The sequence below is a fragment of the Lissotriton helveticus genome, chromosome 11 (genome assembly GCF_964261635.1).
Source record: "Lissotriton helveticus chromosome 11, aLisHel1.1, whole genome shotgun sequence".
NCBI classification, from domain to species: Eukaryota; Metazoa; Chordata; class Amphibia; order Caudata; family Salamandridae; genus Lissotriton; species Lissotriton helveticus.
Genome location: NC_136072.1, coordinates 114,515,539 through 114,533,172, shown reverse-complemented (window position 1 = coordinate 114,533,172; position 17,634 = coordinate 114,515,539). Strand labels below are relative to the sequence as shown.

General features: G+C 39.9%; 1 protein-coding gene across 1 annotated transcript in view; it reads left to right on the top strand.

Moving 5' to 3' along the window:
• CCDC39 (coiled-coil domain 39 molecular ruler complex subunit) overlaps positions 1–17,634 on the top strand; it is a 220,803-nt gene that overhangs the window by 158,268 nt on the left and 44,901 nt on the right. Inside the window, exons 15-18 of the mRNA XM_078666498.1 lie at positions 6,595–6,754; positions 8,512–8,618; positions 11,413–11,553; positions 16,914–17,093. Coding sequence (XP_078522624.1) covers positions 6,595–6,754; positions 8,512–8,618; positions 11,413–11,553; positions 16,914–17,093 — 588 coding nt within the window. The remainder of the gene's footprint in view (positions 1–6,594; positions 6,755–8,511; positions 8,619–11,412; positions 11,554–16,913; positions 17,094–17,634) is intronic.

Here is a 17,634-nt window from a genome sequence, read left to right as displayed (position 1 = left end):
ATTCTTTAGTGTTTTAGTTAGTTGAAACCATAACAATATACTCTTAAAACTAATTGTGTTTGTTTTTATAATGATCACATTAAAGATTTCGACTTTCTGCAGTGCGGTAATTACACAGTTAATTAAAACATGTTAAAAGTAGCAATGACATGACAGGGTAAGACTGTGGTAAAGATAGTCTGTTTTGTGAATGATAATCTGTTGAACTTTTCCCCTCAGTTGCTTGTGCTTATTAAAAGTTGTTATGATACAATAAAATCGAGGTAGAGCACTGGATGATCCATTGTGAGAGTCTTAGTCTCTGAAGTGCTGTTGTATGTCTCCCTTCTGGCCATGCTTTAATAGTTTTTCGTACAAAGATAAAAATGTTACAGTAAAAGCCATCTTAAGGTCAGGCAAGACTGAGGCTAGGATCATGTATTCTACTAGGAGTATTGGATCCTAGGATCAAAGACTTGCAGGATTGCTACCTATTAGACCTTATGCTCACTCTAGCATGTAAAGTTATCCTGAGTAAATGGAAAAACTCCAGTGTCTTTTAGAGCGTGGCAGGAATGGCTTTCTTCCCAAAGAGGAGCAGATAACGAATCCACAAATGCCTGCATACCTCCCCCTGGCATAAACCCACAAGAAACTGTGGAAATCCCTTGACACCTCGAATTCATCCTATGACCCCCTGTGAACACCTTAATTTTTGCCTCAAACTGGTATGCCTTCTATGCTCCTCTTCTGTAACGTACCATTGTCATGCCTTTGTGAAATATGTTCGTTTTGCTTGGTTACCTGTAGACGAATGTGGGTGAGATCTGCCGTGAAGGCCCCTCTTGGAACTTGAGTTTCTACTATCATTATTATTATCATTACACTGTTATTATTGTTTTATTATTATTATTGCGGTTATTGTTATTATTAATATTATTACTACTGTTAATTTATTTATTATTTTCATCATGTTGATGATTATTATTATGGTCACTGTTGTTAACCTTATCACCATTGCAACAACTTTCTTACACGGGTATCTAGATTCTGTCTCCTTATTTGATATAGTATTGTAATTATTTTCTCTGCCTTGTTTTCCATTACCATTTGTTTGGTTGTTTTATAAAACTCAATAAAAATGACTTGAATAAAAAAAAAAAAGATAAAACTGTTACTAGATTACAGTTGAGCTGTGGATCATTCGGATCGAGACATTTCAGTATTGCTGATCTACAGGTACGAATGCCCCTTGCGTTGAACAGTTGTTTCAGCAATAGCAGACAACATGGTTTTAAGATTTGGCAGCTGTATATTAAATGGATGAAATTCTGCTACAGTGCACCACAATGGATTTAACCCCCTCGGGCCTTTGTATTGCCAGCTTGGTTGGTCAGCGTTCGATGGTATGAAGCAAGACTTAATGCTAGAAACTTTGTTTTTAAATATGGGGAGTACGTCTGACCCAAATTTGTTACCGGTTGCAGTTTAGTGTATGATTGCAAGACCATCCATGCATGGGATTGCTTACCTAATCTTGTTTTATCTTCCATTAAGGAGTGCTTTATGGCTGCTTTCTTTAGTGTTTGTTGAAAGACAGCGAATGGGAGATTTAGTTGCCAAAGACCAGTAGCATTTGTAAGTTTTAGAGATGAATGTAAATATTTGGAGCAAACAGCCTGGGGATCATTATCCAGAGCGCATGGTTGATTGTATTATGCCCTGTGGGCCAGATTTTGTACCAAGCTTGTATTTTTATATATCTTCTGTGTAGATACTGCTGCTGCAGCCCAAATTCCAACCTCACCTGCGCCGGTGAGGAGCTGCAGGGTAAGGAGAGTACTGTTTTATAGGCCCGTATTTGTATTGCATCCAGGGTTGCTGTGTCTTTCCCATGCTGGATTTCGCTTACATAGGCCACTGACGGTAGGAGTTTTGCTTTGATAACTTCTAACAACGGAGTAAATGATGGGCCTTTTAGGGTCCTTGCCATTGAGCAGAAGGCAATATTAATCCATATCCTTTTTTCATTATGCTCTCATTAGGTTTTTGAAAAGTGAGACAGTTGTCCATGAGCACACCTAGATACTATAGCTGCTGACCACTTCCAATGTTGTATTGCTAATTTTGAATGGCAGGTGTTTCTTTGCGCGACAACTTATAATAATGGCTTTTATTTTTGTTGTATTTATTTCCATCATGTTTACCATGGTGAATTGTGCCAGTTGTTTGATCGCCCTTTGAAGGCCTATTCGTGTGTAACTTAGTAACACTATGTCAGCCGCTTAAGATAGATCGGTGATGGGCAGAGTGCCCAAGTGTGGTGGATGTGAATTCACGTAATTTAACTTTGGGGAGAGGTCAGCCATAAAATGGTTGAACAGGTGTGGGGCCAGGACATACCCTTGTCTTGACCCAGCGTTTGTATAGATCTTCCAAGTGAGCATCTTGCCATCGGCTATTTTGACTTGCATCCAAGTATTTGTGTATGATTGTAATATGGCATAAAGTATTGGTTCCCGGGAGACCCCACTGCCTCAGTTTATGCCATAATAGGCCTCTGTTAACTCGATTGAATGCCACTTTAAAGTCTGTGAAACATAGATACAGGGTATTTTGCTGCTGCAAGCTCATCAGCCATTAAGCCTAGGGCGAGTATATTAGTAGTGGTTCCAACGCCTTTGCGAAATCCAGAATGTTTGGTAGGGATTTTGTTATTAGTCTCAGACCAATCTAACAAGTCTGCAAGGATCAACGAAGCATAGTATTTTGCTTCTGAGTCTAGTAAGTGCAATCATTCGGTAATTGGCTGGATCTGCTCGGTCCCCTCCTTTGTATACAGGATTAATTATTGAGCCTCTCCAACTCTCCGGAACACTGTTTGTGTTACCCACCTCGTGAAGCAGGCGAGAAAGCTGGATGGCCCAGAAGTTAGGGTCCAGTTTGTAGATCACTTGAGGTATCCCGTTTGGACCAGGTGCCCCGTCTAATCTGCCCACACTAATGACCTTAAAAATGTTTTCTTCTGAGTATTGTAGTGGTGGCTGTTCTACTGCCATCGTACAATTTAGGGAGATTCCTAATTCTTCAGATATCCCGACTGTACTGTTTGGTGGATCGGACTGATTTATTGGGTTTGCTGTTTCAACAGATGCTACGGATGCGATCAGGTTTGTTGGCAATGGCTGTATCAGTGTGTTTTGCTCTTTAACAAGAGAGTGTTTAGATCTGTTCAGGGCTTCAACCCTTTTGTGATTTTGGTGTATCAGAGGTGGAGGTTAGGTGTCATGTCCAGGCTAACTCCGTTACACAGGCATTATTTATTACCTCTGCGGGTCTCGTGAGGCAGTTAAGTAACTCCCAGAAGGCTCTTGTATTTGATCTTTTGGCATTAAATAGAAGCCTTGACCATAGATTATCTGTTTGTTATTTTGTCTTCCCAAATTTGTTTTTTATACTGCCCTTTCAGTTTTTTTGTTTCTTCCCATATAGCTTCAGGAACAGTAGTGCCCCTTATGGATTTGATTGCTCTTCTTAGCTCTTTTCTTAGGCTCATTGCTGTACTACTTAGATGTTTGCCACAATCTCCCCTCATGGGTCTAGGCTGGTTGGTTTGCGGGGATTCCTTTAATAAATTTATTAGGAAGGTGGTCCAGGCTTCTACCCCTCCTGTGGGTCATCTGTTGTAATTAGTTCCTTTGCCCTCGAGACTATTTTTGGGCCTTTTAGGTTAATTGTTGTTACTGACCCTGCTTCTGGTGGCGCTATTGTGTGCCTTGGAAAAGAGGTTGTCAGCTCAAGATGTTGACATGAATGATCACTTTCAGTAGAGTATTTGATTCAGAATTTCTTTGTTTTTGCGAGCAACGGCAGAGTAAGGATTGTATCATCTATTATGGAGCGGGTCTTGGGGCCATGATAAGTGTAGGTCGGGTCTGTCCTGTTGAATTCTTCCGTTTAGTACTTGCAACCCTAGATGATCTAGGTTTATCACTAATTTCTGTCCGTTTGCATTGTGTCGTTTGGGGATGAGATGGTCTTGAGGTTTAACTGCCCATATTACATTTGCTGCTGTTAAGTTGTCTTCTTCTGGGGGGGTGTATTAAACTTGAGGTAAAATCACCGGTTACTATTATGTCCCATACTGGATGTTCAAACCTTATTTCTGTTATTGCAGTTATCAGATTGTTGAATAAAGTTTTTTGATCTCTTGTTTGGGGTGTGCATAGATATTGAAAAGTATAATAGTATTTGCCACTGTCTTGGATCCCAACTCCAATTTTATTATTTGCATATTTGTTGTTGGGGCCGACATTTGTGTTGATGCGATGTTTAATGCGGTGGAGATATAGACGGCAAGACTGCTTTTTGGTTTACCGTATCGTTGAGGTCTTATAGCTTTCACAAGGTGAAGAATATACCCCACAACCTGGACTGGAGTAATCGGCCATGTTTCTTGAAGAGCTACTATATTGTGATTCTTCCAGTGGTCAGGTGGTGAGTTGTCCCGCAGTTCTTGTTTTGCACCTGCTATATTCCATGAGAGAAGATTTAATGATGAGTGCTGTGGTGTTCTGTATTTGCTAGTGCCTCATACATTTGTTATGTCCATCCTGGTCCTGCCAGAATCTTTATGGTTTTTCTTGTATGTCTTCAGCTTTGGCTCGTTCGAACCTTGTTTACCTTTTGCACTTTGTAATACTGAATGAACTCGGGTTACACCAGGTTTGTCAGACTTAATATTTTGCCAGTGTAGAAGAGGTGAGGGGTAGCATTGCTTTGTGGGTTTTGAAAGTGTTATATCCCAAGCCTCAAACTGCGGTGTGGCCTTTAGAATTGGTGAGGCGATCTCTGCTGTCCTCCAAGTTGAGTGTTTTCTCATTTTGGTTATTACCCCCTCGATTAATGAACTCTATTGCTAGCAGATCCGGCTAGGACAGGTGATTTAACTTTGGGATGGCTGCCATTAGGTTTAGGACATATCCTCTGTTTAAGTAATCTTGTGGTTCCTGTGATGCGTAATGTGGGGTTAGCAATTGCTTTTTAGATTGCTTTTTTTTTTTAAAGTCATTGTTTCTGGTCTGAGGTGCGCTAGACAAGTGGGGGGCTGAGTTTTCAGGTTATTGATTCTAGTCTATGTCTTTCCTATTGCTTTGGTGTAGGGTGATGTTTATTAACATCATCTCGAGCAGATAGCTGTTTAATTGGTAACACCTCTGTAACACGACCTCCTTTTCTCCTTATGTGGGATGATATTCTTATCTGCTGGTGGTGGTCCAATATCCGGGCATGATTTTATCAGACCGAAATGGAATGTGTTAGTGTTGCTCCCATACTAGTAGACTCAATGAAATTAAATTTGTATTGTGCACTATGTATGTAAATTATCATTTAGTGTAAACCACACACACACACCCCAAACCCCCATACTTTCCCACAGAGCACTTATATATCTACTTATCATTTATAGGTACAAACGTTGAGAACGTGAAAAACGCATTCCAATTGCACTTTACGTTTTATCATCTTATGAAGTGGCACACTAATTTTGTCTTTGTTTTCCCTGATGAGGTGATAAGTCTAATAGCAAGGTAGGGGACTCTGTTTTTACCCTAATAATTTTTCCCAACCAGAACACAATTGAAGCAAAACAAATTAGTGATTATCCTTGAAAAAAGCTAGAGAGCTATCCAAGTATGAATGGTGCCAAACGTGTATGAAATGTTTGCAGGGCCCAGATGTAAACCTTAATGAGCACAAACACCTATTTGTAATGTAAAAAAAATGTCTAATGGAAAAGAGAAACCATGGTAGTACCATCATTTTATGCTATATAGTACCATTTGTTGTTTTAGCTGCCTGAGCATTAATAAAAGAGGGCATGCAAGTTTTGCAATCTAATAATACATTTTGAAGCACTCTGAAAAAGTAGCAGCCCTTGGGCTGTATCAATGATAGTTTGTTAAATCTGCTCATGCAATTTCCCTTTATGTTCTGTTTTGCTAAGTATTCATGAACACGCTGTCACATTTTTGTTATTCTAGTCTGCATTACAATTTTTACTGTATGCTTGTAACTCAGCAAAAATAGTTACAGTGTCTGCAATTCCATTGCACTACCCTGCTATATTCTTCTTTTCTTGACCTATCAGAAATTACAACGTAATGCAAATTCCATTCATGGGTGGTAGGTTTTAAAACTTGCCTGTATCATTTTAAAATACTATTTAATAGGAGCCTTTTCCTACAATAAGTGTAGCTACACCATAGCTTTCCAGGACATTTAACTCACAATAGGGACTGCTATGCACTGTGGATAAAAGTATACCGATTTTTAACTGGATAACTGGATACCTGCATTCTGAATTGTCTCCATCTTCTTTTATTAGACCACATTCAAATGGTAACTCCCTTTTAACTTATTTGATTGATCTGTTTTTGTGTGGCTCAAGATACCTGCATGGTGCTAGCCAATGGCAAAACATTTTGAGCTTCAGTTGACACATTGAATTGTCTTTCGTAACATCTTATGACTATTTTTATACTTGCTGATTAATATAAAACATGCCGATTACACAGCATTTCTTAACACAACTATATTTTTGTTCTTGTATAGGCTGCCCAGGAAAAAGAAGAACTTCAGTGTGAAGGAGACGAGCTAGATGCTAAGATCCGTAAAGCAGAAAAAGAAATTCGAGCTTTGGAAAATACTTTGCAAGTAATAAACAGCTGCAATGATACATACAAGAAGTCATTTAAGAAAGTCACTGAAACAAGTAGGCAAGACTTATTTTTTATGTATTTTTTAACAATTCTACTGCTCTGGAATGCATTTGTTCTCGTTGGTTTGAAGAAGAGTATTACTCCTCCAGCATTGGATCTTTCATAGATGCCCATACATGAGTCAATGTCCATTGTCAGGATGCGAATCTCCAGTAAATTAGAATATCAGTAAACTGTGTTAAAATGGCCGTAGGCACATCAATAGTGTTTGTTAGCACATCCATCTAATTTGAGACAACCCACATTTTAGACAAGGAGGTGAAGGGTCTGAGCTCAGATATGTGTGAAGTAGCCCCAAGAAGGTCTCTGCTCTTACCTATCTTTGACCATACATTTGCTCCGTCTAGACTTCCACTTGGTCTTCCTTGAACATCAGCTGGTTCTAATTTCAGCTTCCAGAAACTGAGTTGTGTTTTAGGATTTGTTCCGTGCTGTCACTGTGGCAGAAATAGGAAAAAGATCTCTCTTCAAGTTCTGTTGATTATCCTCACTGTCAGTGAATTCAGTGTCTTTATTCTTCACACAAGGCTTAATGATGTGATATCTGTAAGGCCTTTCCGTCCACAACACTTAAGGACTGGGAAAGGAGGTTGGCTCTCTGTCTTCTGGAGAAGAAGTAAAATCCACCTTCCAAAGAGGATGGCCCCATGCTTGTGTCTGATTCTCTGACAAGTGCTACCCTAGGCACTTCCACACAGTTGTTACAAAAAAGGAAGCATGTGCAGCTTTCTCAGCTGCAATTTACTTTAGAAGTACCAACATACACCTTGGCAAAGGACAAAATCTAGCCTTTGTCATAGAAGTCATTGGGAAAATGCTAGGAACAACCTGCATTCAAAGTGGTACGAAAATCCAGCTCCTATGATACCGTTTCAGTAGTCCTGCCCAAATCTTCGTCTAGGAAGACTAGGGTTGCCTTCTGGCCAGTTTTTTTACTGGCATGTCCAATATCTTTATGTTCCAGCCAGTATAAAAATCATCTTAAGCTGGTATTTTTGCCCCTTATCAGTACATGCTTTAAACTGTAAACCTAAGAAGAAATCACTTTAAAATGTGTTCTACAGAGGCCTAAATTATCCCTGACTAATAAAGTACACTAACACAAAGCCATGTTTAAAGTGAATACAGATGATTTTATATAATGTTCAATTTCGGAATCATGCCAGAACCATTATGGAATCTTAAAACATGAATAGCTTGTACTTTTCTTTGGGAAATGTGGCAACTCTATGGAAGACCCTTCCATTGATGAAAATGTAACTATCAGACGACAGCCCAGTTGACAGGCAGTGCCCCATCATCATTGTTAAGAGAAGATCCGTGGCTCCCTTTTCTGATGACTTCGATGTTGACGATGACCACTTCGATCATAACCGCACCGGTGATGACAACTGCACTGTTGATGGTCCCTCGATGAATCAATCATCGATGAATCAATTACCTTTTACCAATTACCAAGCTCATGGGATTTTTTATACAGCACCTCAACCAATATCTTTCCAATCCCATGTTTCCCATAACCATTTATAGCCAGCACCATTTTACCAAGTCAAATGCTTTTTCATTTTGTCACGTTGGAATAGCTTTATAATCCTTGTCATGTTTCTCATAGGTCAGTTATGTACACTGTTCTTATCTGAAAAAATAGTTTGATCCAGGTGAATGAGTATACATCAATGTACATTTCTAAATATATTTTGTTCTTAGCCATGAAATGTTCAAATGTAACAGTGATGACCTTGCATTGCAGGTGAGGAGTATGAAGAGAAAATTAAATTAGAGGAACAGAAAAGAGCTGCTGAAGAGAAGTTCAGATACAAGCGGAGACAAATTAAGGAGCTTCAAGACGACATCCAGGTAACAAAAGGGGGATTTCCCTGTGGAGATTAAGTTGGCTCGCTTTGCTATTATTACTCAGTCTTTAAATGTTTCTGTACAACCCTTTTTCGAATACAACAGCCAATATCTTCTTGTTTATTGGTATGTCCAGAATATAAATCATGGGATATAAATACCTTGTACTAGAATGAGTGTAGAGTAAAACCGGTGATTGCTGCAAGGATGCCAACTTTTCTGAGCTTTCGAGAATGGGTTGAATTAGATTTTTTTTAATGCATTCTTACATTTGTTAATACCTTTTATGTTCTATTCTTTTTATTGAGGCCCCCCCGAGTGGGAATATCTTGTCAGTGACAGAAACACAGCGATAAGCCTACAACCCTACTCGGGCCGGCCGCGTCAAAAGTAATGCATATAAAACTCAGCAGGGAGGCATAGCAAAGCATTTGTCAAGCATACTGGAAGGCCTATACATTTGTTAAATGTTTGGTTATGTTCAACTGTGATTGTCATTAAATCACTGTGATTAAATATGCTAGGATTGTATCACTTTAGAGGTGAGGCTTGACTGTAATTAAATCCATATTTAAGAGAGTTGACAGTAGAAAATTGTGCATTAACATCAACGTATCTGCTTAGATCATCAAAACCAGTGATTTGGCTCACCATTGTTTAAATAAAGAAAAAAAGAAATGGCTGCATAGTGTATCAATATAATAGCTTTATGACTTCTTAAATGTTATACTCCACTTCCATAAGCAAACTAAAGTTACTAGTTACTTAGCACATCTTTTTTAGGATTGGCTTTATAAATACTGCCTGCATCATTTGTTTGTCAATGCATCATGGATGGTGATGTGCAAAGTGGTACTGTGGACTCTGAGATTGTGTGAGATGCTGCAGATTTTTGCTTGTTTACTGTATTATTTAAATGGCATTTGCCTTGTCCTTTTTTTTGGCTCTGGTAGATATATAATCCAGTCTTCATCGAAAGCTTTAGAGTCAGACAGTGCATTGTCACGTGGCAACAAATTTCAGCTCACACTGAATGAAAATATTTAAAATGTTTCTTCCGTCTTTTTAGCCAATGCATCTCTACCCTTAACAGGAAACTCATAAACGTCCTAACCTTGATATCAAAACTATCTGCTTCAAATGTTTTTAACTGAATTCCCTTTTACTACTGGGTGTTGTCTCAGTAATTACTTTTTCAAATCTTTTGAGTTATACAACCCACATTTCAAACCAAATTATTTAATCTGATTCATGATTTATCATTCTTTTCAGAACATTAACACAATTATGAATTGTGACTTTGGACATAAATGTAAAGTTCTTTTTCCAAAGATTTTCTTTTCTATGAAATAAGCACTTAGGAAGTCTTACACATGAGCAGAAAATTGCAGTACATTAATGATTATGCTACCACTGCTTGGGTGTGTGGTGTAGGTGCTGCTTGAAAAAGTTAATGTCTGTTTCTCTAATAGTATGCTGCGTTGATCATTAATATTAATTCAGAGAACAGACATGCATAAACTTAACATCAGCTGTCAACTCACAAATGACTATAGTTCACCTTGCTGTCAGTGCAGGAATGCAAATTAGCAGGGGTTTGTGGTCCTGAGTATTTGCATCTTTTTAAGCTTTAAATATCGAGTTGGAGAAAAGAAAATAACTTCAGTGGGTTGAATAAAATGGAAGAAACGACTTAAAACCAAATACGTTTACCTAACCATTAATAATAACCTTACTGAAAACGAATACTTTCTTTTTAATAGATTTGACACTCAAAATGAGAAGACAGTACTCTCGAGATTAATCAATATGCCCTGCTGAATTATTATAAATCTGGTCGTCATCATAGAAATAGCCAGTATTGGATCACACGCTTGGCAAAAACATTTTATATTTCACTATTATAACATTAACGCCTTAATTTGGATAGGGGTCTTCCTGCTGCCTATGGGCGGAACACTACTGTTCAATTATACCTGCCCTCGTGGGTCTGACACCCAGGCGGCCCCCCTACCGCTCACCTTGCCACCTACACATAGCTGATATCTCCCCCCCCACCACATGGCTACCTCCATCCCGCTCCCCCTCTTCCTTCCATAAATGCTTCCCTGTTTGCTGTTACAACTGTTTTTTCGACCATTTGGTCCCCCTAACCCCTAGACCGTATTCTCCCTTACTGCTTATCATACGTACCACGCCATGGGGACTTAGAGGTCACCAGTCAGGGCTGAAGTTCCACTACCCAGCTTCGACAATGGATGCCTGGCATCCCTAACGAGCTGACCATGTCATCTACTCCCCAATGACAACCACGCTTGTGACACTGTGCGACTACATCTCTCCTACATGCACTCCGGCACCCTTCTAGGGAACGAGATGTCTCCTTATCCTTCAAATGCCTTGCAAGTGTTCTGACGAGCCATGACTAGCAGACGGTCGCTGATGAGCACTCCCAAAGCACTGAGTTCTTCTTTAAGTTAGATTATGAGCATATAAAAGAAAATGAAGACCTACAGACTCACAGTAGTTTTTTCTCACGTTGTATCCTTTTATTGCTGAATGCACGCATGACCACGAATTACAGTATTAATCGTTTCAACGCCGCCGGACCTCCGGGTTGTCGGCCAAATGGCTGTGTTGTTTCCTTTCTTTCCGTGCACGTGCTACGAATTTGATAATGTGCGGCTGGCCCGGATGGGTTGTCAGCAGAACGCTGTGTACTGTTTCTTTCCGACAATAAAGGTCTTTTAAAAAAAAAAAAAAATAATAACATTAACGCCTTAATATTTTCTTTTAGGCCATGACAAATACACTTGACTGTATGTTGAAAGAAGAGGCTTCAATTCAAAACGTGGTTGATGAGAAGGTGGCTCACTCTACACAGTTAAATAAAGAAATAGAAGAGCAGAAACAAAAACTAGAAAGAGTATTGAAACAGGTAAGTACAGTGAAACGAAGTCTAGAGAAGGTCTGTGATGACAGACACAGACACACACGTTTCATATCAACGTAATTTTCTTTTATATTCATTATTGTCTAAAATGTATTACTGGGAATAAGTTCTTATCCAGGGTAAGTTTTGTTGCTGCGTGTGCTGTTTGGGCTCTGGGGATCACGCCCATTTTAGGTTACCATTGTGAGTGCTTAGGGAATTCTAGTACCAAAAGATTGATGCTACAGACGATGTAAGTTCAGCTTCATGGCTTTGTTGATTATGCAGAGTAATTTGCATTTGATGAGTGCCAGAGCATGGTGGATAGTGGTGTCTGTACAAGAGGAAATGATGTGGCTGAATTTGCATTAACCAATATTCAGGAAAGTGGCTACTTGAAAGGTAGAGTGAAAGAGTGTGAAAGCTGGGTAGCTGGTCATTAGGACATTGTCCTTGTCAATTTTGGAGACAATTAGTCTGTGGTTTGTGCATTTTATATTTTTGTGTATTATTAACCAATCCCAGACTGTGGATTTATCCTCATTTGTACATGTACGTGACGCGAATGCATTTGAAACAAATTAGCTATGACAGTCTAAAGTGTGGTTTTTCTGGCTTATGTTAAGTAGGCCTCAATTTAGTCCCTTAGCCATTTTGTTCAAAATGTATGTCTCCCCATACATGTACAGTGTTACATATTTCTGTAGCACGCAGTCAAGCAGAGATAAGTTTGTTTATTTCCATTAACATTGTTCTTTCTGGTCTCAAAGAATACTTTGCCTTTCTTAAGACCCTACCACTCGCGGTCTGTATTTCATTCACTCACAATAGCAATCTGTTATTCATGTAACTAGTCTGCCCTGCCATTTACGGGTGACATTAGCATAGAGTAGGCAGAATCAATATTCATGTTGTGGGATAGTGCTAATATGCTAAGGCAATGTTTTATAAAATTGTGGTCTAATTTGCTGAGGATGTGATTCTTTTGCTCACACCATAATGCGTGTGCAGAAGTCTATGATTTCCTATGCAGAATTTGTATATAACCCCTGACTTAGGTGGAAAGACATAGTTTTCCTAAGACTTTTCTGATAATGCTAGGGGTACTGTCCGTTTTCTCCTTTATTTTGCTCTCATTTGAGACTTTAATTATTTTGATTTTGTCCTATTAACTGAGAGTCTTCATGGCACTGATGTTATGAACCTTCATTTATGATTTCTGTGTCACACCGTTGAATTTTTGTAATAAATTGTATTAATGATATTGAACACAATCATTTAGTGGGCCCTTATTTAATTGACTGTATTATTGATAAGTTTTGTGTGCCTTATCACAGCAACACTTTGCCTTATGTAGTCTCTGATTCATCAACCTGTGGGCCTACAGTTAAGGTATTATTTTGGGATGCAAACTTTTGGGGGGTTCTCCGTGCCCACACTAACATAGTGAAAGAGAATTTGATAATTGGAGATATGATTTGAACAAGTGGGTGGCCTCGTTTCTGAGCGACAGATCTTTTCAGTGTATGGAGGCCGGCATTCTTTCAGACACTTTTTCAGCCCCTTGGGGAGTACCTCAAGGATCCTCCTTGAATCCAACTCTCTTTAATGTCTATATGTGCCCGCTGGCTCATATAGTACAAGTGTTTGGACTCTTCATTGTGTCATATGCCGATGACACACAGTTAGTAGTGTCAATTGCCAACTCCCTTAATTCCAACCATGGACAACTGACCCCGTGTTTGGAAAAAATTGGAACCTGGATGGCGGATTGCAGTCTTAAGCTGAACGGGGACAAAACCGAGCTTATGATCCTGGCCAGCAATTTTAACCCTCTCTTAGAGATCCCATTGCCAGCAAACTGGGGCCACCCCGAAATGCTCCATATAAATCTGGGGATGTGGCTCGATCATAACTTAACTTTGGAGACAAAAGCCAAAAAACTGGCCAGTACATGCTTTGGTAACCTCTGGATGCTCAGGAAAATTCTTGGCCTTCTCCCAGAGAACGCAGGAAGGACAGTGGTACAAGCCCTGGTGATATCGAGACTTGATTATGGAAACTCGCTATACCTTGGGTCACCTAAATACGCCAGCGATAGGTTACAAGTTGTACAGAACGCGGCAGCTAGACTATTCCTTAATATACCTAGGAATCAGTCAGCTAGAGCGGCATTGAAAGAGTTACACTGGTTACCAGTCCAGACCAGGATTACGTTCAAATCTCTCTGCTTGACGCATAGAGCCATGTATGGGAGAGGCCAAGCAATGCTACGAACTCTGATCTCCCCCTACTTACCTCACCGCTGTCTCAGATCAGGCTCGATTTTTTTGATGACCACTACAAGAATAAAGAGGTCAAGGTGGGAAGGAAGGTCGTTTGCACATCTGGTGCTCAAACTCTGGAATAGTATGGACCCAAAGTTGCGACTGATTGAAAACGAACGGTCCTTCAGAAAGAAACTGAAAGCTTGTCTGTTCCCCTAAACGCTCACTCCAGACAGCTGTCATTACCTGTTATAGCGCTGGGATGCATGCTGGTAGCCATACGCTCTATAAATCCCTAAACCAAGGCACTACTTAACAATGGCTCAGCATACCTAACAATTGCATCTGCTTTCCCAAACTTTCCAGAAACCTCCGATCGTCCAGACTCATACTTGCACACATCCCACATATACCAAAAAAACATCCTGCAGTCAGAGCCTTCTCCTACATCACTCCTAGAGCATGGAACGACATGCCACTACACATAAGCGACTCTTCTTCACTTCTTGAATTCTGCAACAAGCTGAAGACCTGGCTTTTCGAGTACTCTCACTAAGCCCTAGGCTTGGCTAGGTGCACACCTGCTCAATTCCAGGATACCCACCTGGATCATAGTGCGCACCAAAATTCTGCCGAACGTAATATTGCTGCTACCTATCCCTGTGGGTGTGGGTATGTGAGAGCACGAGCATGAAGAATACACTACTCTTGCCCACTCCACCTATTTTTTGGGTGTGTGCGTATGTAGATACAGCTGGTACTTGTGCATTACCTGTTCTGAGTGTGTGAGATAAGCTTATACTATTGCTTCTAGTTCTATTCCTGTGCTGGAAGCTCACATCAGGAAGTCTTTGTGCCCACAGACCATTTTGAATATCTGGCAGCTGGCAATAGATAATGTTTTGGATTTACTTGAAACTGGTAATGATGTTTGATAAGAAGGATATTGGCAAGGGTGTATGCTTCCCAATAACTTGTTATGATGTGCTCTTTCTGGGAATCGTGTGTCTTTACTGGGAACTAGGAAGGATGTGTTTAAACTGATAATTCTTCATGGTTACTGGAAGGGACATAGATGTGATGCACTATTGCAGGGAGATTAGGAATACAGGGTGAGGGAATTCATACACACCAAAATGAGATTATGTGGGCAGGGATAAGAAAGGTGCAGAGAGAAGACAGAAAAATACCCAAAAGGGAGGGAGATGAAGCACATGAAAAAGAGAGCAATGCAGGTATGAAAGAACAAAACAGTGTCTCCAAGACATAAACGCCTCCAAAGCAAAGAGGACAGGGTGCGCCAAACTTCACATATGGAATTGAGGAAGAGGAAGGAAAGAAACCTCAATGGCACACTCATAGGCAAGAAACAAAGAAACCTTAAATACAGCAAGCAGTGGTAAAGCCAGAAAGCAACATGGGCCACGCTGCACACATTCACCAAACACTAGTCCTGCAGGACTTTCTGGTTTCAATTATGTTCGCAGATTCACCTCTTGAAAGGTATAGAAGCACAGGAACAAGAGAGCAATGCAGTTATAAAAGAACAAAACAGTGTCTCCAAGACATAAACGTCTCCAAGGCAAAGAGGACAGGGTGCGCCAAACTTCACACATGGAATTGAGGAAGAGGAAGGAAAGAAACCCTAATGGCACACGCATAGGCAAGATACAAAGAAACCTTAAATACAGCAAGCAGTGGTAAAGCCAGAAAGCAATGTGGGCCAAGCTGCACACATTTACCAAACACTAGTCTTGCAGGACTTTCTGGTTTAAATTATGTTCGCAGACTCACCTCTGGAAAGGTATTGCTTGGGTATCTTTTCAAAGGCAAGGAATTTGCTGCTAGAATTCTCAATCAGATGATCAAGTTACTTACCTTCGGTAACGCTTTATCTGGTAGAGACTCTTACTGATCCACCCATCCTTCCCTCCGTGCCAATGGATTTTAGAGTTAAGGGCTGTTCCCCTTTTTAGGACACTAGTTATACACTTCAGTTGTCAGTGTTCTTCGTCCCATGCTTTTGGTGTCGAAAGTCGCAAAAAGAAACTGACGTCCGCGCCCCAGGGTGGCGTCTATATAAACACCGCGCATGTCCCTACCGGCTCGGATGTCGCCAACCATGCCACATGGAGCCAAACAACGCCACCTATCAGCGCGCAGGGGTACTGCTCATGAATAAGTTTCCAAATCCAGTCTGACACCTGGGGATCATCCTAAAGTAAGGAATCTGCTGCTAGATAGAGTCTCGACTAGATATGGCGTTACCAAAAGGTAAGTAATGCATTCTTTTGGACTTTCCTTTGTTTTAGACTCCTCGTGCACCTGCACTTCATCAGAGTACTATGAATTGCTTTGGGTATGAAACTAAAGGGTCTTAGGAATCCTTGCTTCTAAAATGGGCAGAAAAATTATCTATGACCTAGAGTTCAGATATTTATTTCTCACTATTATTTTCATTAAAGTTTGGTATTTTAGTTTCACCTCTTGCCCTCGCATTAGCAGTTGCATTTTTCATTTTTGTGAGCCATTGACCACATTTCAGAAACATTATTGCCTGGATAGAGATTACCGAGCAGATCCTCAGCTGAGCAAATGTGTTCACAAAACTGTTTCGGTGAATGGTTACTCTTGCGGATGGTTTGTAGGACAAATCCCATTAAGCTCTGAGAAATTTTATAATTGGTATTGATGAGATAAAGTCACATATAATGAATATGAATGGTGCAGTAGGCCATTTGGCCATATATTGTTTACGCTATAATCCCCAACACGTTGTATCCCTCGAGGTCTGTGTAGGCACTTTATGATGAAGGAATTCTCTAGAATTGGAATACTTTATAGATGCATGAACCTGCCAATTACCTCCTTCACAAAGGAGGCAGCCATGCTTTCATTGTCATTGTTAGCAAAGTTGAGTCAACGATGGCAGACAACAGATTTAAAAGCTCAGACAAAAAAACTCCTCATAAAACCAAGATAGGAGAGTTGACAATGGAGGAGAAATGCTTTTTTAGACCGATAACTATACTTGTTTAAATAATTATTTGTACTTCCTTCGTTCCTTTTGAATACTAATTACATTCCATCCTAAAACAGTGTGCTAAACTGGTTAAAGAAATTCGATCAGCTAAGAAAAGCAAAGGTGCAACAAAAGAAGAAAAAGACATAGAACTCCGTGACTTGAGAGAATTTAACAGATCCATAAACAAGATGTTGGTTGATGCATCGGAAGACTGTCCTGATTTATTGACAGCCCTTGAGTTGTACTTTCAACAGGTATAATACTTTTCTTTACTATTAAAAACTTGAAATGCCTTGGTAACACTTATTTACTATCTGTTTATGCAATGCGCAATAAGACAAAGTTGAAAGAAGTTGACAAAACATGTCAAATTGAACCGTGTTGAATGGATTTGGTCACTGTGAAGAATAGGACAAAAGCAAAACCTTATGATAAGTCGTTAAGTGTGTATTTTAAAATATCAAAACGTAGTTTATTCAAGTTGTTTGTTACTCCATTGTTTACTTATAAAATAATGATAACAAATATAATGTTATGTGTATGCATGTAAAGAGACAAATATGGGTGTTATCTGGTAATCGGCAAAGTAAGAGACTGCTATAAACTGGTAAAGCTACCACCCCACTTAGCACACAGTTCCCAATCCATTTCGGCTGAGTTTCTGCCAGCAGAACCAGGTCTGCCTCTTACAAATTGCAGCTGTAGCAGTTTTTTCTTCACCATAGACCACCATAGACTCCTAGATCAATAGATTTTTCATTCCTTTCCCATCCGACTAGTTTACTTGAGGTTGTT